The sequence below is a fragment of the Anabrus simplex genome, chromosome 2, assembly GCF_040414725.1.
Source record: "Anabrus simplex isolate iqAnaSimp1 chromosome 2, ASM4041472v1, whole genome shotgun sequence".
Classification (NCBI taxonomy): domain Eukaryota; kingdom Metazoa; phylum Arthropoda; class Insecta; order Orthoptera; family Tettigoniidae; genus Anabrus; species Anabrus simplex.
Window position 1 is genome coordinate 1195998843 of NC_090266.1, and position 27260 is coordinate 1196026102.

Consider the following 27260-nt stretch of genomic DNA (forward strand, 5'->3'; position numbering starts at 1 on the left):
ATGGATGCAGAAATTTTCTCATGGAACTGGAGTGTGTATCGTAGAGATAGGATAGGAATGGTGGGAGGGGGAGTATTCATTCTGGTGAAAGAAGAATTCAGAATTATTCGGAATTATATGAATTATTTGATAAGATAATCAGCTATGTGAGAAACGACATGGAAAGAAATGTGATTTTAGTGGGAGATCGGAATTTACCAAATGTCCATTGGGGAGGAAATGCGAACGACAGGAAGCATGACCAACAAATGGCAAATAAGCTAATATGGGAAGGACAGCTGATTCAGAAAGTGATGGAACCAACTCGAGGGAAAAATATCTTGGATGTGGTGGTGGTAAAACCAGATGAGCTCTATAGAGAAACCGAAGTAATAGATGGCATTAGTGATCATGAAGCTGTTTTTGTCGTAGTTAAAAATAAATGTGATAGAAAGGATGGTCTTAAAAGTAGGACTATTAGGCAGTACCATATGGCTGATAAAGCAGGCATGAGGCAGTTTCTAAAAAGTAAATATGATCGGTGGAAAACGGTAAATAAAAATGTAAGAAGACTCTGGGATGGGTTTAAAGCAATTGTTGAGGAATGTGAAAAGTGGTAAGGAACGGTAAAGACCCACCTTATTATAATAGAGAAATAAAGAGACTAAGAAGGAGGTGCAGATTGGAAAGAAATAGAGTTAGAAATAGCTGTGGAAGTAAGGTGAAATTGAAGGAAATTGCTAGGAAATTGAATCTAGCAAAGAAGGCAGCTAAGGATAACATGATGGCAAGCATAGTTGGCAGTCATACAAATATTAGTGAAAAATGGAAGGGTATGTATCGGTATTTTAAGAAAGAAGCAGGTTTCAAGAAGGACATTCCAGGAACAATTAATGAACAAGGGGAGTGTGTATGTGAGGATCTTCAAAAGGCAGAAGTATTCAATCAGCAGTATGTAAAGATTGTTGGTTACAGGGATAATGTCCAGATGGAGGAGGAGACTAATGCTAAAGAAATATTAAAATTTACGTGTGATAACAATGACATTTACAATAAGATACAAAAGTTGAAAACTAGAAAAGCGGCTGGTATTGATAAGATTTCTGGGGATACACTAAAGACACTGGAATGGGACATAGTACCATATCTGAAGTTAGCTTTGGGAAGGCATTCTTTCTCATTATATTAGACATATTTGCGAAATCAATAACTGGTTCGATAGAAGGGAGTTCATTTTTAGGAAAGGTTATTCCACTGAAACTCAACTTGTACGATTCCAGCAAGATATAGCAGATATCTTGGATTCAGGAGGTCAAATGGACTGTATAAGGATTGAACTGTCTAAAGCATTTGATAGGGTGGATCATGGGAGACTACTGGCAAAAATGAGTGCATTTGGACTAGACAAAAGAGTGACTGAATGGTTTGCTACATTTCTAGAAAATAGATCTCGGAGAATTAAAGTAGGCGAATCTTTTATCTGACTCTGTTATAATTAAGAGGGGAATTCCTCAAGGCAGGAAAAGACTTCTCTAAATCATATATTCAGTTCTGTTTTCCCGAATTTTCTTGATTTTATGTCAGTGACAACTATTTTATCTGCTTTAAGCACATTTTTTGAAATCAAAAGACTGAAGGTTCCAGTTGGCTCCTGCAGTGCAATAAATAATTTAGGGACTACAAACTCATCCGAATATCCAAATATCCATATCCATAATGGAGATATCGCTCTCGAGCCATTTCCAGAAATTCTTCTGCAGCCTTAATCTTTAGTTTTTCATTCTCACAAGTGAAGATGTGAATGGGATTAAAATTTTGTAATTTTCCTACTCAAAATTCTGTGTTGTTTCTTGAAATGGCAATTTCCAAAGCCCATAGTCGTAAATCTTCATCACTTACATTTCGCCTTCCCCTTTTTGTCTCTTGGAAACATACATTTCTTAAGTTCGTTTGGAATTGCCAACATACCCGCATTTTCCAACTGCTTCTTCCACAAGTAAAGATATCATTCTGACCACTAAACTAAAGTATTTGCGGATGTCTTAAAGTGATAATAGGTTTTAACCACCGTGGTTGAGCCAGAATTTTACAGCCCTCCTCTTGTACTCCAAATTGATGTGTTCTTGCTCACTTTTTGTGGAACTAGGAACATAACTAGAATGGACGATTTGCATGGTGATGGATTCATAGCACAGCTAGATTCTGGGGAGTCATGTTCTAATTTCAATGTCCTCGGACCCAGAACTTCGTTTGTGATCGACAAAAGATTTTGGCAAATGGAATCACTTCAGTTGCTTTCACCATCTCCACTGTGCACATCAAGAGAAACCTCCTTCATGTGTTGCATTCCTCTACGATTATTTTTCCATCAAATCAATCAGATGTTGTCCCATTTCCTTTTATCTTGTGCTAATTTCTTTGGAAAATGAAAACCACTTTTTGCACAAATACCTCATTACAAACTCCACTACGATAATAGGATTTAAAATATCATGCCCCAAGGAATTAGTTTTCAGTGTCTTGGTTTCTTTAAAACTACCATCCAAACTAATATGTTATTACTGGATACAGTGGAACATCCCACAGCTGACTAGCATGTGCGACTCTAATCATCACTGGCCTTGCGTACCTGGGGTGTCAGGGCTGTCCATTCCAGCCAACATGTACAGTACTTGCACTACTTCCCATATATCTGTATGAGAGATTCATCACATAATTTAAGATTTGCAGTTACATCTGGAGGCTGATTTTCCACACATTGTCCTCTAACAGTACAACAATTATGTCAACAAATATTCAAGATGGTTTTCGACCTCTCTTACCCATTACTTCCTCTGTGAGCCAATCTGAGAATGGAACCTGTACTGGGAGGTACACCTCAACTCCGCTCATTCAAAATCTGCACCTTAATAAACTCCCCTATCAATCATAAAGTGAAACTAATAACACAACAGGTTGGAACTTTAATCAGAAGATGTCACCACTGAACTGTTAAGTAATTGTGTCATTGTGAAGTTTCCTAAACTGTTTGAATTTCTCCTTGTTTTTGTTTTGCTATACATCAAGAAGAATGGACATTTTTCCACAGATGACATTACCAAAAAACTATGATCATGCACCCTGGTGCAAGATGGAAGAACTTATGACTTAAAGAAGTTTCATATTCCTAGGTTTTCCATAACTGTTCTATGTTCATTTATGTTTGGGTTGGCAATACCTCCTTTTCTTTCCTCCAGTTTTGAATCTAGCCAATAACGCATTTTTGTAATTACTTTTCAACCAATCCCGCATTTCTTGTTCACTTTGAATCTGCCAATAAAGAGGGTGTGTCCTGATTAGTCTTGAATGCTCTCAAACCTTCCCTGAGGGTATATAAACTGCGGCTTTTCATGTTTCTTTGCCAATTGATCACAGTCTTGATAAGTGTGTGTGTGTGTGTGTGTGTGTGTGTGTGTGTGTGTGTGTGTGTGTGTGTGTGTGTGTGTGTGAAGGCAGGAGGCGGGGCCGCCTCCTTCGGTCAACAGAACATCTATAAGGTAATGGCCACATAATTCATTCCTTCTTGCCACCTCGACAGCTTTAATTCGAGGAGAAGATCCAAATCTTTAATCATGTAACGGTATGTTTCTAAAATGTAACTTTTCTTTTGGCTAATGTAAAAACTCCATAAATCTTTAACTGTAAATCGGGGATAGAGAGTGAGTTACCCTCTCGAGCTCCCCTTCATCTTGGTTTGAGGTGGCTACGTTTTTGCAACCTTTCGTTTCTGTAATGCATTAAAATAATTTCCATGTGAGCCACCTCAGTAGTGTGGGAATAGCCCCAGTTTCATCGGCCAAGAGCCCTGTAGGGTATGCCTCCATTCAGTTTGTGTTTCGGGCCGTTTACTTAACCTGTTCTTTTTCGCAAAGGCCCTATAGGTTGGGTACAAGATACCCCAGCTTCAATTTGTAAGTTGGGCCATGGAAGGCCAGAGAGTGTAAGATTTTTGATGGTGCCTCGAGTAGGCTGGAAGAAACGGAGAGCCTGTTAACTCTTTCCAAAGTTTTGTAATTGTGAAGCATGCCTCTGGAAGGCTTGGCATTGTAATTGAAGGAGCAAGTGCTCTTGATTTAGGGGATTTCTGCCCTTGACTTACTGGTTCCTTATTTGTTTATTAAAGTTTTGTAAACTGGATCTGGTATCTCTGGAATTGTAAAATGACGGGCTTGAAGCCCAGAATCTGTAAAGTTCACTGATCTTGGATTTTCCTAGTCTTGTTTCAAGATTGCTTTTGTACCTGATATGTTGTTATGTTCACTAAGTGAAAAAATGTTAAGTTGTTGTTTTCTGAAGAAATATAACCTTCAGTTCAAGTTTTAAATTAATTTTGATATTGTAGATAGAACCATTCATCCCGGCACCTTCTTTAACCTCTTTCTTTTCCAGAGGTAACCCCATGACAAGTGGTAGCAGAGCGTGGTTCAACGGGTCTCAATTAAGCCCTTTTTGATGGCGAAACATAGAATCTGCACCGAACTCTAAGAATTTTCTTGGTCGCTGGAATGTTTTCTAAATTTGTAAATTTTCTATCATCATATCTGGCCCTCGCGAAGTCCTCCATCCCGGGTACTTGCGCAAGGAGGAATTTATTTATGAATTACTCATTAGAAATGTTCAATCTGGAGGCACGGTTGCGACAGATACTGCCAAACTTAAAGAATCCCTAGAATTGCCTGTTTGTATCCCTATTTTGGGAGAAAAGGACAACACCTCCGAGCTAGCATCTGTAGTTAGTTTCTTTGAAGTAAGTGATCCACCTCCTAATCAGCTTAAAAGAGTACAGGCTAGATTGTTCCATTTTTATCATAGGGTTAAGGACCTATTGTCTCTGAAATTAAAAGAAGATCATGCTAAGGAGGCTATAGTAATTTAGTTGACCATCTATCAAAAATTTCAAATAGAGTTAATCAATTGTTGACCGGGGCAGCTGCTCCCAAAACTGATCAAGTCTCTTTAATCAACTTACCTGCTAAGGAGGATTCTTCCAAAGGTGTAGAAAGTAGGAAATCTGTGGCACCCAGCAAACTTCTGCCTGATTAGAAAATGAGTCAGATCGTCGTACACAAATTCCACCTTTCTTTTTTTAACAATGCTGTGCCTGAAGCCTCTCAACCCTCTAGACCATCACCAATTATGTCACCCTGTTTTAGTAGTTTGCCCCATCCACTGGCTATGTTGCTTAGGAGAATTTCTAAATTTTCAGTAAACTCCACCAATGATGTTATATCACTTTTCAGGTTCGTTATGGAATTTCAAGATCACACGCTAGTGTTTTCCCTCTCTCTCTCACCCTCAAATTCTTCAAATTATGTACCCGTATTTTGTAGACATCCTATCGGACAATATAGTTAAGGCTATAGCTGATAGATCATCCATAGAAGACTTCCATGCTCACCTTTTGGCAAATTTCATTCCGGCTAGAGCAATGTCATCTTTAATACCGGAGTTCTATTTTAGGGTACAACGCTTGGATGAAAATCTTGTGGATTACATCCAAGATATCAAATTTTATCCCCGAGTGTTCGCCCTGCGTTTTTTGGAAGACCAAATAGTGCAAATGATTGTTGAAGGTATCTCACCACCTTATAGATTTTATTTATGTTTTGAGTCTCGACCCCAAACCTTGGCAGAATTAGAGGCTATGGTTGCCTCAGCCAAAGGAGTGAGGTATGCCAACACCTTAAGAGTTGCAAAGGAACCCCCTCCGTCTTCTAATTATTTTCGGCCTTCACCTCGCCAAACGTTTGCCACCCGTAAGTGCTACGCTTGTGGGTCTACGGAACATCTGCGTAACAAGTGCCCATTGATCAAACCAAGTGGGACAAAGAACAGAGCAGGGTCATCACAAGTATGTTTCAAATGTGGCTCTTTTACTCATCTAGCCAAGAATTTCCCTAATTGCAATAGCACCCCATCCTCATCAACTTTTGGTGCAACCTCCACGAACTACAGTAATATAAAGTGACTAGTATCAAGGGCTGAGTCGACAGGTGCATCTTCCCAAGGCTCAGCCCCTGTTAAACCCAGTGAAAGCTCGGGTAAGGATAAAGGTTCTTCTAAACCATCATCTGAATGCCCTAAAGAATGCCTCAGAATTGCAGTGGAGACCCACGCACTAGTACCATTTCTCAAAATTGAATTGAATTGTGAACCCGTCATGGCTCTATTAGACTCTGAGAGCGTGTGTTTGATAATTTCAGCTGAATGGTATTCCAAATTAAAGACTGTGTGTAAGTTTTCTGATTATTGTTCATCTTTAGTCCAATGCATTTCGGCTAATTCCTCTCCATTAAAAATTTTAGGTTTCATCTTTGCCAAAATTCGTGTTTCTAAATTTACCTGGAAAATAAAATTATATGTGGCTAAACACTTGTCTTGCCCTGTAATATTGGGAGCGGATTTCATGTCTTCTACTAGTCTGGTGATTGACATCCAGAGCAAGTCGTGCACCTTCAAATTTGCTAATGATTGAAAAATTCCTTTGCTAAAATGTAAGTCTGTGTCATGTTCATCTGTTTTGCCTACCCAGGATGAGATGTTAGACCTTAGACATCTACCTGAGGAACAGGCTGAAAGTATTCGTAAATTGTGCGAGTCATTTCCCGATGTATTTTCTGATACTCTTGGTGTTACTGACCTTATTGAATACAAGATTGAGGTTACGGATTCAATCTCAGTTAGGTTTCCACCTTATAGGCTGTCTCCACCTAAAATGAAGGCTCTTAAAGAGATCATCGACCAAATGTTAAAGGACAGTATTATTCGACCCTCTAAGTTGGCATATTCATCACCTATTTTTGTGGTGCCAAAAGCCCAAGGTGGCTTCAGGCCTATGATTGATTATAGGGCTTTAGATCGTAAAGTGGTGGTACAATCTGTGCCCCTTCCTGATCTTCATTCTTGTTTTTCATGGTTTCGAAAAGCCAAGTTCCTTACCATCTTAGACCTTAATCAGGCGTACAATCAGATCCCTCTAGCTGAAGAATCGAAACATCTAACAGCTTTTGCCATGGATTGGAACTTGTATGAGTACAAGCGGGTGCCTTTTGGTTTCCCCACAGGGGCAGCTGTGTTCACTAGACTGCTAGATAGGGTCTTCTCCGACATCAAATTTGAATACATGTATCACTATCTTGATGATGTCGTCGTATTTTCTGAGACTTTTGAAGAACACCTAGATCATCTAAAGGAGGTACTCAGTTGCCTTCATAAGGCCGGGTTGACTCTCAAGTTATCTAAGGTAGCTCTTGCTAAACCTTCCATGTCATTCCTAGGACATATTGGTGTCACCCGATGGGGTTTCTATTGATCATTCTAGAACACAGGCCATCCGTGATTTCAAACCCCCTAAGGACATCAAAGGTATTGCCAGGTTCATCGGCATGGTGAATTTCTTCAAAAAATTTATTCCTAACGTCGCTAACAGAGCGGCGCCCTTGAACTTGCTTCAGAGGAAAGGCGTCAAATTTGAGTGGGGGCCGTCTCAACAAGCCATTTTTGAAGATCTTAAATTAGCTCTCTGCAATGCCCCTGCCCTTGCTATGCCTGATTTTTCGAAGAAATTCATTGTTCAAACCGACGCCTCGTCATCCGTGGTGGCTGCTGTCCTTCTTCAGGAAATTGAACTCACAAGACGACCCATAGCTTATGCCTCTAGGACATTATCAGCTCAAGAGGCCAAATATTCCATCTATGAACTTGAGGATTTGGCAGTCTTATTTGCACTAGAGAAGTTCCGACTATCTGGAACATTGAAATAATAACATTAAGTTATTTATTAGACCACCTAATCAATACAAAATCATCTTGGATGATTTACATAAATTTGTTCGCCTTCCCTGAAGGCATCATCAGCCATAGTCTTAACCTTAAATTAAAAATAAGCGTCTAAATAACATGTAATAATGAAATGAATTTTAAAATCTTGAAGAGATTTGAAGTAAAATAACATTAAAAATAACAATGATGGTTTAAAAATACAATGTGATGAGATATAATAGTGGAAGTATTAACAAAATTAACATTAGAAGGCTGCTACAATAAGTGCAATGGATAAAACAACAGATTGTTATACAACAAGTAGTAAGATTGCATAAAAGTAAAGTTGATAGTCGGGCGGTTATAATTAGACGATGGCGAAAAATTGTATATAATCTAAGTAAAGAAGAGAGAATAAAAGTCAAAGTTAGTCGAGAGATCCGAAGTTAATCATGATCTTGAAGATAAAAGACGAAAGTCAGATGCATATGGTGAAGTTGTAGAACACGTTGAGGATATGAAGTTGGTGAATAGAAGTTGAAGAACAGTTTCAAATAGGATCACTATGGACCATCTCAAAATTTGAAGTGATGCTCAAATGTTGTAAATTGTGAGTTGGTAGATATTCTAGTTGAAAAAGCATATAAAAGTGGAATCTGTAAAAGGAAGCAAGAAACGTAGAGTTAATTGTGTGAAAATATATTTGAAATATTGAAGTAGTATCGTGTGCACTTACCATTTGACGGTGACAAAGATAGCTTGTAACATTATGAGTTAGAAGTATTTGCAACAGTAGACTTCTTGCTACGTGTGTTATAACTGAAGGTTTGTTCTGGAGGGGGATCTGTTTGCGTTGACGTAACTATTGGAGGGGGGCTGCTATTGGTGGGAGGGAAGGAAGAGTGTGTATTACTGCGCATGTTGTAACGGTGTAAGGCTATTGGAGGGAGCGATGTTACGGTGGGTGTGGCTATGGGTTTATTGGTTGTATTTGAATTGGAGGTACTAGCGGCGGGGGGAAGGGAGGGGGGTATATTAGCTGTAGGGGAGGTGGGAACGCTGATTGATGTGAGGTTGAAGATTTTTAAGAATATGTTGGTGAGGGAAGTTGATTCTCATAGTAAAATAAGAATCTGTTCATACAAGGGGCTTTTTTTATCAATAGTGTCATTTAGGTTCTTATCTTTATTAAAATGTTGGTCGAGGAAAATAAATTTTTCATATTCTGTCATGAGTTTGCTTTTATCGACTCTTTTTAGGATATGGAGGTCTTGGTCTATTGTGGTGAATTTATGCCCTGTGTCCTTCATGTGGTTGGCCATTGCGGAGAATTTGTTGTGTCTTTGGGCATTGTAATGCTCGGCGTATCTGGTGGAGAAGCTGCGGCCAGTTTGGCCAACATAAGAAAAATTACATGTAGAGCATTTCAATCTGTATATTCCTGATCCAGAGTAACTATTGTCTGTGATGTTAATAGAGTTGTGATTGAAGAATAAATTATGATTAGTGTTTTTTGTTGTGTAGGCTATTTTTATTTCGTGTTTCATGTCAAGTTCGACCTAGAAATAGATAACCAAGCCTTAAGTTGGGTATTAGCTAGGCCACGTTGTACTGGTCATATAGCCCATTGGGCCATCAGGATTTCGGCCTTTCAGTTTGATGTAAGACATATTAGAGGATCCAAAAACATTGTTGCGGATGGTCTAAGCCGCATGTTTTCTCATGATGTGGTGACCACCAATCAGGAAGATAGTTTGTCTCTTCCCACGCCCATACCTTCGGGTATTATGTCATTGTAACTGATGCCCCCATGTTGTTTCGAGATATTGAAAATTATCAACATGAAGATCCAGTGCTGGCCCCTAGTATGGAAACCCTTTCTTCTGGGGAACATGTCGTCCCTTATGTATTGAGAGACAGGGTTCTGTATTGCCTGTCGAGGCATGATCAAAAGATGAAAGTAGTGGTTCCAGCTATTCTTGTGCCTATGATCTTCAAGTACTATCATGAGATCCCATTAGGGGGGTACTTAGGCATCTTCAAAACTCGGGAAATGATCTGAGAGATGTTCATTTGGAAAGGTATGGATGGCAAAATCCGAGAAATGGCAAAAGCTTGTAAATCTTGTTTGCTTAGTAAGCCAACCTGGTCCACTAAGCTAGGGCTATTATCTTCTCATCAAGCATCGCGCCCCATGGAGCGCCTATATATAGACTACGTCGGACCCTTCCCCCAATCAAAGGGGAACGCCAATAAATTCATTCTTGTGTGTAGATGGTTTCACTAGATTTTCTTGGTTATTTCTGACTAAGCTGGCAACCGCTCAGTCCACCATTTCTTGCTTAAATACCATATTTGCTTCTTTTGGCCCCTGTCAATATATAGTTTCTGATAATGCTAAGGCATTCACATCCAACTTATTCCACAAATTCTGTTTTGATCTGTCTATATCACATGTAACTACTTCGGCGTATTATCCTCAACCATCTGTGGCTGAGCTGGTCAATCGTAATCTTAGATCGGCACTCATTGCATATCATCATGATGGTCATTCCAGGTGGGATACGTCCCTGCATTGGTTGGCCTTTGCTTTAAATTTGGCGGTTTATGAGTCCCATATGTTTACTCCAGCTTCTCTTATGTTTAAATTTGTTCGTAACATGCCGCTCTCTAACCTTTGGTCACTTAATGATATTTTTCCAGAGACAATAGAACCTGATAATATTAGAGATCTATGGAAGAAGGGTAGGCACAACTTGAAGGTTTCCCACGAAAAGGTTAGGAAAGATATGATCATGGACGGAGGCCCACCAATTTAAAAGTCGGAGATCAAGTCATGGTTAGGAATTTTGTTCCTGCGGGCAAGCTGCCCCCAGATTTCGTGGGCCGTGTGTCATTCTTAATTTCTTAACGCCGGTTACATTATTGGTAAGCAATCCAGCCACAGAGAGGTTCTTTAGAGTTCACGTCTCCCAGGTGAAACCTGTATAATTGCATTGCTATTTTCGCTAGCCATCAACATTTAGCAGGAGTTTGAAGGTTATATTTTTTTATTTGAGGCCTTCTGCCCCAAATTGTTTTATTATTAATTTCTGTATATGATCTGTTATGTAATATCTTCCCCTCTGTTTTTCCTGCTGTCAAATTCCTTAGTGGCCATCACTGAGCCCCATCTCCTGCATCCACGCATTGTTCACTCACACATCACCACAAACGCCTCCCGCCCCTCTGCCTCTCAAAAAAAGATCATACACTCAAGGCTCCAACAACACTTCTCTGTCGCCTAGATCTTACTCTTTCAGTACCCTCACAGCCATCAGCCGCCATGCAGCAACATCCGGCGAGAGAAACTAGAACAGGGTAAGGGCCCACTCCACTCCAGTGAAGACTCCTTGTGAACGGCGCACCGGAGTCCATCTTCCCAGCAAAGGCTGAAGTGCGGTAACCCTACCACCAACATATCTGGGGACTGCACATACACATCTAATCTGCGGTGACCATCACCACGACTACCCCTCTCATAGTAGCGGGAGAGGTGTATCTGAGGGTACTGGGGGGGTCCGGCCGACCTCACCTGGCTATCGGCAGCGGCGGCAGGTTTTGCCGTCAAGTCTGTCAGCATGTATTTAACTGTCAATGACCACAAGGACACTCTAAAGCTGGATTTAAGAATTTTTCCTACAAATCTACTTTCAAAAAAATTGGAAATATTTTGTCTGTGTCACCCCAAGGAAGGACATTTGGGGGTGGAGGTCTGTACCGGGAGGTACACCTCAACTCTGCTCATTCAAAATCTGTGCCTTAATAAACTCCCCTATCGATCAAAAAGTGAAAGTAATAACACAACAGGTTGGAACTTTAATCAGAAGATGTCACCACTGAAATGTAAAGTAATTGTGTCATTGCGAAATTTCCTAAACTGATTGAATTTCTCCTTGTTTTTGTTTTGCTATACATCAAGAAGTTTGGACATTTTTCCACTAATGACACTACCAAAAAACTATGATCATGCACCCTGGTGCAAGATGGAAGAACTTATAACTTAAAGAAGTTTCATATTCCTAGGTTTTCCATAACTGATCTATGTTCATTTATTTTTGGGTTGGCAATACCTCCTTTTCTTTCCTCCAGTTTTGAATCTAGCCAATCACGAATTTTTGTAATTACTTTTCAACCAATCCTGCATTTCTTGTTGACTTTGAATCTGTTTCTTTGCCAATTGATCACAGTCTTGATAAGTGTGTGTGTGTGTGTGTGTGTGTGTGTGTGTGTGTGTGTGTGTGTGTGTGTGTGTGTGAAGGCAGGAGGCGGGGCCGCCTCCTTCGGTCAACAGAACATCTATAAGGTAATGGCCACATAATTCATTCCTTCTTGCCACCTCGACAGCTTTAATTCGAGGAGAAGATCCAAATCTTTAATCATGTAACGGTATGTTTCTAAAATGTAACTTTTCTTTTGGCTAATGTAAAAACTCCATAAATCTTTAACTGTAAATCGGGGATAGAGAGTGAGTTACCCTCTCGAGCTCCCCTTCATCTTGGTTTGAGGTGGCTACGTTTTTGCAACCTTTCGTTTCTGTAATGTATTAAAGTAATTTCCATGCGAGCCACCTCAGTAGTGTGGGAATAGCCCCAGTTTCATCGGCCAAGAGTCCTGTAGGATTTTATATTTCATTATCTGGAGTGCAGGGTACGCCTCGATTCAATTTGTGTTTCGGGCCGTTTACTTAACCTGTTCTTTTTCGCAAAGGCCCTATAGGTTGGGTACAAGATACCCCAGCTTCAATTTGTAAGTTGGGCCATGGAAGGCCAGAGAGTGTAAGATTTTTGATGGTGCCTCGAGTAGGCTGGAAGAAACGGAGAGCCTGTTAACTCTTTACAAAGTTTTGTAATTGTGAAGAATGCCTCTGGAAGGCTTGGCATTGTAATTGAAGGAGCAAATGCTCTTGATTTAGGGGATTTCTGCCCTTGACTTAATGGTTCCTTATTTTTTTTATTAAAGTTTTGTAAACTGGATCCGGTATCTCTGGAATTGTAAAACTACGAGCTTGAAGCCCAGAATCTGTTAAGTTCACTGATCTTGGATTTTTCTAGTCTTGTTCCAAGATTGCTTTTTTACCTGATATGTTGTTATGTTCACTAAGTGAAAAATTGTTAAGTTGTTGTTTTCTGAAGAAATATAACCTTCAGTTCAAGTTTTAAATTAATTTTGATATTGTAGATAGACCCATTCACCCCGGCACCTTCTTTAACCTCTTTTTGCTCCACGGGTAACCCCGCAACAAAACCAATTATTTCCAATATTATTATTATTATTATTATTATTATTATTATTGCTGTTACTGAGTTTTGATGGTTTGCAGAGGTGCAAGAAGGTGCTGGGGTGAATGGGTGGACAGAGAAAAGATGAGCAGATTATTTAAATACTAAACTTTGAAATTTTATTTCATTCCTTTTTTTTTTTCTGACTTTAACTTTGATAAATAACCTGAACGAACAACAACAAATAACAGTTAAATGGAATAATGATGAGCTCATCAGCTCTTATCACAATACTGATATAAAGTCATAAAGCAATCAGGTAACGTAGAGAGAATTGTTGATACAAAGAGTTCAAAGAGATGAGCTTTTTAGCTCTAAAATTACCCTATTTGAAATGGCACATTTGTTCCACTCAATTACCCTTTAGTAGGAGACTGAGCTCCAAAATTTACTACAGTCCAGCCTCTCAAAGGCACAAGTTGCTTATCCATATTTTTTATTAGATCACTTCAAAAACTGTGTTAACTGTCATTTCTACTTTGACACTCTGATCCACAATTGTGTATAAATAACTAAAATTTAAACAGGGACCATAAGTGCACATACTAAACAGCCTAAATATACAGAAAGAAAAGGTTTAAGAAAATCGGCTATGAACAAAATGCTAGGAAGCGAAGCACTTGCACTCCTTTTGAAACCTTTTGAAGAACACTTAAAATCCTACATGGGTTTGTGGCCGTAAGTTACAGAGGCTAAGCCTATACTGCAGAGGGTGACCAGATAGAGAAGTATTAAGTTCCAAAATAGTGTCAAAATTTTAGAGTTTTAGAAGAACATACTCACCCCCCTTCAAAGTTGAATGGGAATTAATAGAGGGTGAACACTCTTTATTCCCTTAGTTACATATTTCCCAGCAGGGATTTGAATAGAGTCCTTAGACTTGCCTGAAAATTTACATTTAAAGGGTGATGTTAAACTTCAGAAATTTACATTAAGAAAGAATTTTGAAACCTTCCCCTCAAGTTAACTTTCTGGAGATATCACATATTTAAAAGATGTCTGCCATTACCTTGCGCTGGTGGGCCTTCCAACAGCAGGCACGACTGCACTCTAGACTGCAGCGATGAAGAAGACAGAATGGCCCAACACGCGCAGCTGATATCGCAGAGGGGAAAGTTCCAGAACTCTCTAGGCCGAATGCCTGTACATACCCCTAATTTTAATTGGCTACAAAAAAATTTACAAAAATTTCTGATTGGTTAATAACTTAAGGAAGGAGGAAGTGATAAAAGTGCTAGTAACCGTAGCACAGAGAAAACAATCTACAAACACTTGAGGTTCACAAACCTAAACAATATTAAATTATTTTTTTTAAAATTAGTTTTCTGTCCTCCCATCAGAGGGGCCACATAAGTTGATAGTAGAGACATCTGAAGATTAAAAGGCCAAACTCCTTCCAAAACATAGTTTCAGATTAACACAGATGGCTTTCTAAAAAGCGCTCATTTCAAATGTGCGGATAAGGTGTACCTCCGGTACAGACCTCCACCCCCTAAGGTTTTACTACAGTCTGAATAGTTTTGATATTTGGCATTTAAGATCTTTTGAAATTTTTAAATTAGAGATAAAAGAAAATTTCTTGATGGAGAGTCCAGTCACAAGGTATTTTGAAGAAAATAATTCTTGACGTAGTTTATGAAGTCGTAGAAATTCGGTCAGATATGTGCAAGGTTGACAGCAAGAGTGGCTGCCACTGCCGATGCCAGGATGCGGTCCCTCGGACCCCCCTAAGTATCCTCGGATACCTCTCTCCTGCTACCTTGAGAGGGGTGATGGTCGCTAAGGATCAAGTATATCATAGTTGTGCCCAATGATGGAGTGGGCGGTTGGAGTTCAGCATCCTGGCCATTACTCAGGATGATGGTGCCCAAGTTGGCTGTTGAGAAGGAGGCTTTGAAATTAGGGTGCTGCAATAATTAATTTCTGGGCAACAGTAACTGATTTAAAGGACAGTATTTTTGGTGGAGCTGTTAAGGTTGCTGGCATGTAGGACGAGTGTACGGAAGTTCTGTCTTAGATTTGGAGGCAGGGGCAGGTAATGGCAGACAGGAAAGTAATTATTGAAGGGAAGGTTTTTACAAGAAAAATTACAATACATATTGAACAAAATAAATACCTACAATTATTCACCATTAACAGGGGCAGAAGGCCTCCTCATTTAAACTTTCCTGCCAAAATACTTACAATTCTAAGATGCTAAGAAAAAAATATAATTAAATTGGCAATGCCATCACTTGGTGGCCTATATTGAAAAGCATAGAGTACACACAGGTTTTACTTGGGACAGGTGAACCCGAAAAATGCGTTCTGTTTTGGGGTTACTCATCAAGATGGTGACCGGCGTTAAGAAATCAAGAATAATACAAGGGCCATGAAACCTGGGGCAAGCTTGCCTGCTGGTACAAATTTTTTTACCTTGAGTTGATCTCCTAGCTTTAAATTGGTGGGTCTCTGTCCACAATCATATCTCTCTTTCACTTTCTTATGAGAGGCATTAGGATAATTTTTTGCTTTTCTCCACAGATTCCTAATATTATCTGGGTCTATTGTTTGTGGTAATATCTCATTGATTGACCACAAATTGAACAATGGCGTGTTTGGAATGAACTTAAACATAAGTGATGTAGGAGAAAACTTGTGTGACTCGTGATCCGCCGAGTTGAATGCAAAAGGTAGCCAATGCAATGAAGTGTCCCAACAAGAATGATCATCATGATGAAGAGCGATTGAGGCAGATCGAAGATTACTGTTAACCCGCTCAGCTAGAGATGGTTGTGGGTAGTAGGCTGACGTTGTGATATGTGAGATGGATAGATCAAAACAGAATTTGTGAAATACAGTAACTATATATTGACAAGGACCAAAAGATGCAAAAATAATATCAAGGCAAGAAATAGTGGACTGAGCAGTGGCAAGCCAAGTCAGAAACAGACATGAAAACCATGTGAAACCATCTACACACACAAGGATGAATTTGTTCCAATTCCCCTTAACTGAGGGAAAGGCCCGACATAATCTATGTATAATTGCTCCACAGGGCGAGATGCTTGTTGTGATGACAATAGCCCTACTTTTGAAGACAATGTGGGCTTGCTAAACAAATATGATTTACATGCTTTAACCATTTCCCTTATCTTGCTGTTCATACTCTTCCAGATAAAAATTTCTCGAATTTTCTCTCTAGTTTTCAAGATCCCCAGACGTCCCCCTAATGGGGTCTCATGGTAATATTTGAAGATCATAGGCACAAGAACAGCCGGAGCTGCAATTTTCAACTTTTGATCGTGCCACGAAGGGCAACACAAAACTCCATTCCTCAGAGCTTAAGTGATAACATTTTCCCCAGAAGAAAGGGTTTCAATAATAGGAGCCAGTACTGGATCTTCATGTTGATATTTTGCTATATCATGAAATAGCATAGGGGCATCAGTCAAAATGGCACTAACATTAGGAGGTATAAAAATAGAAAAGAAGAGCTTTCTACAGGGTCGAAAGAATTGACCTCGCCAGAAAGCATACGGCTTAACCCATCTGTGACCACATTCTCGGATCCACAAGTGTGTCGCACGTCAAAGAGAAAGGTGGATATTTGAATAGCCCTAAGGGCGATTCACCTTGTATGATGGGGCCTAGAAAGAGAAATATTAAGTTCCAAAACAGTGTCAAAATTTTAGAGTTTTAGAGAAACATAGTCACCCCCATACAAAGTTGAATGGGAATTAATAGAGAGTGAACACTCTTTATTCCCTTAGTTACATATTTCTCAGCAGGGATTTGAATAGAGTCCTTAGACTTGCCTGAAAATTTACATTTACAGGGTGATGTTAAACTTCAGAAATTTACATTAAGAAAGAATTTTGAAACCTTCCCCTCAAGTTAACTTTCTGGAGCTATCACATATTTAAAAGATATCTGCCATTACCTTGAGCTGGTGGGCCTTCCAACGGCAGGCACGACTGCACTCTAGACTGCAGCGATGAAGAAGACAGAATGGCCCAACACGCCCAGCTGATATCGCAGAGGGGAAAGTTCCAGAACTCTCTAGGCCGAATGCCTGTACACACCCCCAATTTTAATTGGCTACAAAAATATTTACAAACATTTCTGATTGGTTAATAACTTAACGAAGTAGGAAGTGATAGAAGTACTAGTAACCTTAGCACACAGAAAACAATCTACAAACACTTGAGATTCACAAACCTAAACAATATTAAATTCCCTTCAAAAAATTTGTTTTCCATCCTCCTGCCAGATTAAAGGTCCAATTTCCTTCCAATACATAGTTTCAGACTGATAACACAGATGGCCTTTTGAAAGGCGCTCAGTTCAAATGCACAGAGAAGGTGTATCTCCGGTACAATTACTGTATTACTACTATTATATATTATACAAGAGTCAGTCAATAATGATTGTAACATCTGTGGATTGATGTTCGTGATGATGCTAATAGAAACAAACATAGGCCATACTCCCCACCTAGATCTACAACATTGCCATTGATCCGGAAGCTTGCAATCGCCAGCTGGAAACCATTATTTAGGGGTAGTTCAAACACACTCTTGTGGATAGCAATTAGAAGTTCATCAGATTGTAAATTTTCATCCATGGAGAGGATTCTTTGTTTTGATGACTCTGTTGTCGGATGAAGCTAGATCAGATATGCTGGATATCGTAGAACAGAGAACCCCAAAGACTAAAAAATATCCTGTTGTGTGGACATTTGCATCTGGCTTGGCATCATAAAAAGCTGCCTCTGTGGATCAGTGGTACAGTGTTGGCCTCCGGATCCTGAGATAGGGGGTTCAAACCTGGCAGAGGTAGTCGGATTTTTGAAGGGTGGAAGAAAGTCCTTTCGACGCTCCATGTCGTATGATGTCGGCATGTAAAAAATTAAATGGTGTATGGCTTTTGTGCCGGGAGTGACCGAGGACATGTTCGGCTCGCCAAATGCATATTTTTCGATTTAACTCCCGTAGGCGACCTCCACTTCGTGGTGAGGATGAAACGATGATGAAAACGACACATACACCCTTCCTCGGTGCCAGAGAAATTAATCAATGATGGTTAAAATTCCCGATCCTGCCACGAATCGAACCCAGGAACCTTGTATCTTAAGGCCAGCATGCTAACCATTTAGGCATGGAGCCGGGGCATGTGAAAGGTCTCTGGTGATTCATTTGGTGTTTACCCAACAAAATTAATTAAATCTCAGCCATAGACACCCAAGAAGGGTTTCGGTTTACTCCGTCTGCCATCTAGTGGGCCTAGAGTAAGGCAGAACATCGAAATTGACAAGCAGACAGCCAGATCGCGTCAAATTGAAATGTCTGCACACGGTAGCTGAGGCCATACAATTATTATTATCTATCATAAAAAAGCAGTAGAATATTGCGTGGATCATTTCCATGGGTCTCCTTTGACTGAGATAAACTGCCTGACAAAAAAATTGAAGCACCCAGAAGAAATGGATGGATGTCGATATAACTTCGTACACACCATCGGCATGTATGTAAATGATTAGAGTTGCAATTCTCTGTGAGATGGTAGAAAGGCCACCGGAGTGCATTAGTGTTGTTTCTGTTTAGTGTTTTTACCAGCCCTGGTAGGGTATATAAAGGGGCATGAACAGTGTCAGATGTTGAGTGATCACTCTGAAGGACATGGAGATGTCGCGTACTCCCATCCTTCTAGGTGTTCCTTTTCTTTTTGGTCTGGCAGTATATAATCACCTTTCATTGTATACAAATGATAAAATTATATTTCCCACATGTCATGTAGGCTTGCCATCTATATAATATAATTCATTCAGATATTAAATAAAGACCCATGGCTCAGTATTGACTGAACCTGTTATGGAGGATAACCCATATTTCATTCATATTTTATACAATCATTGAGGAATTATATTTCAGTGTGGCCAGTATTGGAATAATATTTATGAATTAGAGGTGACTGATGTGAAGGTACTAAAATTGATTGCTGGTAGGAAGGAGTGGGCACAATGGTAGGTCCTCCTAATAAGAAGTTAGCATATCATATGCCGGTGTAACATGAGTTGGCTTAGATGGTAAATTTTGATACGGAAAATGAAGCTGATTACTTGCAATTAGATGGTGAATCCATGCAATATAGGTAAAAGAGAAGACTATAAGACTTAGATGTTGAAGGTAAGAAATCTCAGAGTAGCCTTTGAAGAACATTATTAGACTCTGTATTTAGCAATTTCAAAGGAAAAAGTATAGGATTTAATGAGATGCGAATGTTGCCTTCAGTATTTTGTCAAGGATGTTCTTTAGTCACTTGAATCAACTGAAGATGATCCACATTTATCATTCTCCTCCTAAGAAAATGAATTCCTAACTGCTGACCAGTTGATTTCATAATTATGTGACAGCATGATTTAATTTACAGAGAGGATATTCCAACACTAAAAGCTGTATCCAATGTGTCCATAGGGCCCTCGTGGTGAGGTTTGTGGAGGCTTCAGTGATGTACCATGGGGAAAAACCAACACCAAGGGACATTACATCCCATCTGAGAAGGCATTCCTATTCACATTGTCGAATGCACAAGATGTTCCTCCTACAAAATATGATATTATCAAGAAAATGTTTGCAATTTGCTACCATCCTGAGTAAGTATTACATCAATATATGTGTTTAGATCAATGTCTTAGTGTTTTGTTGTTCATGTTAGTTTTTCATGTCTAAATGTTTTGCAGTATTTTATTAACTTATTGATTTGTATCAAGCCATAAATAGAAAGGTAGGCTTCTCATGACAGCTACTTATAAAGCTTGGATCACTTACCAATCTTACATTTTCTTCAACTTTGTGCCACACATGTTTGAGACACACAAGCAGTTCTATCAAATTTTGATATACTCTATGTATTTATGTATATACTTGAAAAGATTTCTCTATTTAGCACAGAAAAGAAACAATGATTTAAATTTGAATGAACTATTAAATGAAGAGAATGTTTTACTTGAATTAGCAAGACGATGCTAAGGGAATTAAAGGAAAGACAGAGAAAGAGAAAGAAAAAGAGTAACACAGCCAGCATTCCCCTGTAGTCATTTACTTGTCTTGTCCTCTATAAACCAGCAATACATTAAACAGCACATGCTTTTGTCCTATTAATATGGGAACAGAGATTTTGATGCATTTTAATTCTTTTCTGGAAAGCTCATTTTCGATGTGTATGATGTATTTAGCATCTTCTTTTCATAAATAAAATTACTGTGTGAATATTTGCCAAAGAAATAAGTGAAGAACATTAGCTAACATAATTCCAAAGCTCATTTGTCTTTTCATTATGATAATTAAAACATGATATGCCCGATGCTATAAGAAATGGTTATTGTAGTAAGTTCTGAGAAATGTAATGGCATTTTAAGGCACTGAAGAAGAGAACTTTGGTTCTTGAAAAATATTCGGCGTATTGAAATTGTATTAACTTTCATATTAGTGTTGACAAGGTGGACATTCATATTTAATTGATCTTTGAATGTGATATACTTTGTCTTCGGAATGCAGGATGCTTAAACGTTCCAACTACACGTTACTTGTTATTTCCAACACTAGCTGGCCATTATCCCTCACTCAGTAATTCCTGTCCTTGTCCTTTGCAAAACACCAGGCTACTGACAATCAGTGTTTTATAAGTTACAATATCTGAACATTGCTCCTGCTTTTCTAGGGGCTTTAAAAATGTTCTGTCACACCCTCATTCCTCCTGGCTAGAAGTCTGATATGTTCACTTCCTGAATCTGCTTGAATTGAATTCCTACACAAAATGCCTCGTTCTTGCCTAATGTGTTCGACTGATCACACTCAATTGAACCAGTTATCCCGCCATCTCATAGAAAGAAAATTATGTCCTCTGTAGTGGTTATCAGGAACAATGCTTAGATATGATTGGAGAAAAATTCATGGACCGAAAAGATCTGCTTTCCGCATGAAAAGAGAAGTACTTTTGCGGAATATCAAAGGACTGCGTAGTGTCATAAATTTACCAAAGAATCATCCCTTCTAGTCCCATGATGTGGTATTTGTATTAGAAACTTTCCTACAGTCACATTGGCAACCAAGTGATCATCATGCAGCTCATGTCCTGGCAGAAAAAAAGGACCATTAGGGAGCCCTGAAAGAGGTATCACATGCCTCCTTGAAGAACATTCCACGCCTTTCTGCATACTACATAGATCACATAATTCGCTTGTATGAACCAGATTATGTGTATTAATGTTTACTTCCAATCAAACACTGCAAATGAAGAAATAATTGAAGAACTGAGCCAGTCAGTGGGTACCATTCACAGATGATGCTATTATCCTCACTGGGGTTCACAATTGCTAAGTAGACCAGAAGCTACAAAAAGCAACAAATGTTTTAGAATTCCTGGAAACAGAAGGACTGAAGCTAATAAACATCAGGAATCTCAAAACCTACATATGACATAATAGCTCTAGCATGATTGACCTTGTTTTCATAAACTCAAAATTCAAGGTACTGCAACAGAAAGTGACCTTGGATCCACTTAAAGCACTTACCAGTGGTAACTACGCTTGAGTTGCAGGATGTGAGCCATCATGCGAACCTCTACAGACTGAATAGGGTCTCGAGGACGATAGACACAATGCTACTGTCTGAAGAGGATAATATAAAATTGCAACTTCACTACAAGCAGGAGACATTGATGAAGTAGCTCGAAGACTGGAGGAAGTTCTACATATAGCCACAGAACCAATAAAAGTTACACACCGAACTGCAAAACCATGGTTCAGCTAAACCTGTTATGAAGCTTGCAAAGTCACTCTGAGAGCTCTGCACTAAGACTTTGCTGGAGCACTATGTGAGAAAAGGAGAGAATACAAAGTGGTTGTTCGAAAGGCCTGCTAAAGATATCAAGAAGAAGAAAGAATGTTAATAGAGGCAGCTCAACGTGGTCCATATCAAGCACTCATATAACGACAGCCAAATAGCTACAGAGACTTAGTGTTAAAATGCACAATTCTAAAGATTTTGACCACATTTGCATGTAGAATACTGACTTCTAGACACCCAGTTTGGTTTTAGGAGGCATAGGTCTGTCAACCATGCTGTATTATGCCACCAGGATATCAAAGCAGAGCTAGCAGTAGAGAGAGGGAAATTTCATGTCATATCAGTAGATTATATTCAAAATCAGATCAAAATCACTTTATTTGCAAATGAGGTGTCTACCTCGGTGGCAAATGGTACACTAAAATACATTATTATCAAGCACTAAATTTTGAATTAACAAGAGAAGACATTTTCCTACAGTACAGTATTATACAATTTACACTAACATTTTTTTTTCAATTAAACACACAGCTCATCCTTAATAAATTTATATTGTTTACACAATTCTACTTATAATATCTCCTGTACTTACAAACATAGTCAACTCATACAGCATGTGGAATTACTTCAAATAATACTATACAACTGTTATAAAATTAAAATAGACATTGGATTTATTTATTAATTTTTATTTTATATATTTTTACCCATTTTGGAACCTAAGTAGCATAACGGCCTGCTGCATCTTAACCAGAGCCTCTTCTGCCATTGCTTTTCAGAGTTCCTGAAGGGCTTTCACAGCTACCATAGTGGTCCCAGGGCCCTCGAAGTTTCCACTGTATTTCACCCCTAGAGACAGTCCCCTACTTCGGCTGTCCAATCTCCATAGACCAGGGGATGGAATTAATATATTCACACACATTTTTTTATTTACAATAACCTGCACTGGTTGAATACCGTCTAACATTTCTTTTCTCTGTTGCTGTTCATTCTCTTCTTGAATATCTGTACAGATTTTGGAAAAGGATCAAACACTACCTCTGGTAAACTGTTCAACTCCTTCACGCCCTTCCCAATGAATGAAAATTTACACCAATCGCTAATGCTGAAATCCCTTCTAATTTTATACTTGTGGTCAGCCCTGCCGATATAATTATTTTCCAACCGAAGCCTCTCACGGATTTCTCCCCATGCTTCCTCTCCTGTATAGGCTCTATATAAACCTATAAGTCTAGTTTTCTCCCTTCTCTTACTTACCAATGTTTCTCTAATATTTCTGATACACTATTTTTTCTCCTGAAATCCCCTGTTACAAATCTCGCTGTCTTCCTCTGCATGCCATCTATTTCTTTTATTAGGTATTCCTGGTGAGGTTCCCAAACACTGTTTGCATATTGCAATAATGGATGAACCATACTTAAGTAACTTTTCTCTTTTAATTCTTTGTTGCATTCCTTAAGTAGGCTCATTATGACATGTAACAATCTTTATGCTTTCCCAATAATGCCATCAACATGACCCTTCCATTGCAAATTACTTTTAAATCTCACACCTAAGTATTTGCCCCTGCCATCTTTTGGGATAATTACCTCATCCAAAGTATATTTAAATTCAGTTTTAAACCTGCTGTTTGTAAATGTTGTAACAGTTGATTTGCCTCCATTAACCTTCATATTATTCTCTTCAACCCATCGTTGGATACTTTCAAGGTCCCTTTGTAATTCTGAACAATCCTCAATGTTATTTATTTCCTATAAACAATTTTGTCATCTGCATACAATCTTATTCTTGATGTTATATTGTTCCCTAAATCTTTTGCATATATTAAGAAAAGTAACGTACTGATTATACTACCCTGTGCAATTCCCTTCCAGACGTTTACTTCCTGTGATACATTATTTCCTACTTTGACTTTCTAAACCCTTGAATTTAGAAATGTTCTTATCCAACATATAACCCTTATGTCCAACCCCATTTCCTCCAATTTTTTAAATAATATTCCATGTTCCACTCTGTCAAAGGATTTGGAAATTTCTATGGTTATGCAATCTAACTGGCCTCCTGAATCCAACTGATCTGATAAGTCCTGCTGAAATCCCACCAGTTGTGCCTCGCAAGAAAATTTCTTTCCAAATCCATACTGGCTCCTCATGAACCAATTTTTATCATCACATATCGCTCTGATGTACTTCGATATTAAACTCTCCAGTATTTTACAAACTACACTGGTCAGGCTGATTGGTCTGTAGTTCTCTGGTTTCCTTTTATCACCCTTTCCTTTATAAATTGGTATTATTATAGATTCCTTCCATTCCTTTGGTATTACACTATTATTTATAACATAATCAAAGAGAAATTTTAAATAAGGCACTATGTACCACCCCATTGTCTTTAATACCTCCCCTGTAATTTGATCATTCCCTGCTGCTTTTCCTTGCTGAAGCAGGTGGATATCTCTAAAAATATCCTCATTTGTGAATGAGAAGCTTCTTGTTTCCCTATGTGCCTCTCCCTCTCTATCTTCTGTTTTGGTTTCCAACTCCTGACAATCTTCTACTGAATCTCTGAATTCCCTACTAAATAGATTTGCTTTCTCATTATCTGTTAAAAAGTGTTCACCCCCCTTCTCCCACCATTGTGGGAATTTGGATTCCTTTCCCTTTTTTATTCCTAATATATGAATATGGCTTTTTCCATATCCCGTTATGGTCATTACCGTCTTGAAGTATGCCATTCATATAATTCTCTTTTGCTTCCTTTTTCACTAAGTTCCCTCATTAGCTGTTTTCTAGTTTCTCTACTCTCTCTACCCTCTTTGATTTTCCTGTTTACTATTCTACATTTTCTTTTTAATTTCCTTATTTGCCTTGTATAACAAACAGGTTCTGAGATCATTTTACCCTTCTTAACAGGTACAAATCTCGTCCCTCCTTCCCAAATGATTCCTTTAAATTTTGCCCAAAGTATATCCACATTACTCCCTTCACTTATCCTACAACTGAATTTTGATTTAAGTTAAGTCCCAAATTTATCAACCTTAGTTTTTCTGTACAATTTCTTGTCTTGTGTGACCCTCTTATTAAGCCTTGTTTGGTACCAGTCCTACATCCGTTATTATAGCCTTATGGTCACCTATTCCTTCAATTACCTCAGTTTCATCAACAATTTCCATGGTTTAACCAAGAATACATCTAGTAAGTTATTGAGATGAGTCGGTTCTTGTACTACTTGTGTAAATCCTCCCTCTCAAATTAACTTACTTGCCAGTTTCTGTTCATGGGCTTCACTTGCAGCTCCATTCGATTCAACTTCAGGTACGTTTAGATCTCCCCTAATTATTACCATATCATTATTATTGTTTTTATGAGTATAATCTATTATTTTCTCAAACATTTCCATGTCTCTTTCCTCTCTTCCAGGCCTATATATTTCCTGTAATTCCCACCTCCTTCATATTATCACAAACTAATTTTATCCCTAATATTACATCCCTTTAATCTGTAAACCATTCATGTGAGCAATAAGTTTCTTTCACCACAATAAACACCCCCCCCCCCCTTTCCCATTTTATCTCCTCAGTCTCTACAATAGACTGTATACCCTTCTGGAAATACTTCTCTATTACACACCCCTTCCCTCAACCATGATTCCACTCCTATCACCACATCAGTCTCATAAGATTCCATCAATGGACCAAATTTTAATTGTTTATTTATGGTACTACACTCTGACAGTTTACCAAGAGCAATCTCAGACCCCCTTCCTCCCTAAAACTTGACTGTTGAAATTGGGTAACTTGAAATTCTTTACTTACCTGAGTTTCATTTTCTAGTTGACTGAGCCAGCTTGAAGTACAGCTGGCTCTTCCTACTAGTTTTCCTGGTCGGTATTATAACTCAAGGGAGTTGCCCTTTCTACAGTACATATCTTATGAATAATAAAATCGATAACAATATTTGCAATTTTCTGTTTACCTGAATTGTTTAGATGAAGACCATGCTTTATGTAACAGTATCTCTCGAAACTGCTGTTTTCAGTTTTCTGAGTATTACGAAAATGTTTACAAATTTTAACCATATCTGTATTAACTTTGTCCACTTCAGTGTTAACACACGTGTCTCTCCACAAATCATGCCTGTGGGGCACGTTCACTACAAAGATGTTAGTGTGAGTCAGCTTACCTAGTGTTCATTTAAGTTGAGAACTGACATTCTCGGCATTGTTGTGAGCTACGTCGTTTATCCCGCTGATGATCGCTACTGCATCACGACTTCCGAGATTTCTTGCTGCCTGCTCCGTGTTTTCCATTACTTTCTCGATTGGGGCCCCAGGATAGATGACGGCCGATGCTGCAATATCTTCATTGTTCATTTCCTTCGCAATTCCCCTCATCTGGCTATCACCAAATATAAGAAAGTTTGACACTTTTGCCGGTGCACTGTGTGGGAATTCGGTACATATCATGCAAAGGCTTTCAACACCATCAGCAGAACAAATCTAATAAACAAACTGGAGGGACTGATCAGATCATGATAGAGAATTAGAGTAGGAGAAACATTATCTGATTTCATGATCATTAAGCGGGGTATTCCTCAAAGCATTTAGGACCTGTATATTTTCTTATATATAAATGATATTAGTGATCTGGAATCAGAGATAAGGATATGTGCGGATGATGTTATGCTGTATAGAGTAACTAGCAAGGTACCCGTGCTTTGCCACGGTATTATACTGAAATTTATAATTGAATGCTTATTGTTTTACATATATAATCCGCCGAAATTCGCGATCTGACTCGTTTTCTCCGAGAATCTGCCAAAATTCGCGATCTGACCTGTTTTCTAATAGATTACGGCAAGTCTCCCTCCATTTTTCAATCTTTCTTTCCAGCAATCGATTTCGTACTTCCTGTGCTAGGTCCAGTTACTCCACCCGGTCAGTTGCGTCCCTAAATCTTTGCCATCTTTTCCTATAAGCATTTTTAATATGGATGAAATCCTTCAGGAGATCCGGCGTGGTGTTGTCTTGGGTGCCTTGGCGGTTCTTAACCCGCAGCCGGACTGCATTCTTAGTCATTACCAGTCCAGGACCCGTTTCCAGCGCGGTCCGCACATTTGACGACGGTCCAGAACATTATTATTATTATTATTATTATTATTATAGATGTTCTGGACCCAACAGCAAGATGCAAGACTGCTACTTGGCGGTAAATTACATCTGCTGCCATTGTCATTGTTGAGAATGTGACCAGCACCATTGTCGCACGTAGGCAAGTGTGGGGGATTTCTGGCCATACGAATGACATACTTCCATGCATTATTGACCTTATTAT

The 27260-nt window shown here is 38.9% G+C and overlaps 1 protein-coding gene across 1 annotated transcript in view; it reads left to right on the plus strand.

Annotated features, from left to right (window-relative positions):
• The window catches only part of LOC136863405 (serine-enriched protein), a 274549-nt gene that overhangs the window by 215369 nt on the left and 31920 nt on the right, over positions 1 to 27260 (plus strand). Inside the window, exon 9 of the mRNA XM_067139816.2 lies at positions 19556 to 19734. Coding sequence (XP_066995917.1) covers positions 19556 to 19734 — 179 coding nt within the window. The remainder of the gene's footprint in view (positions 1 to 19555; positions 19735 to 27260) is intronic.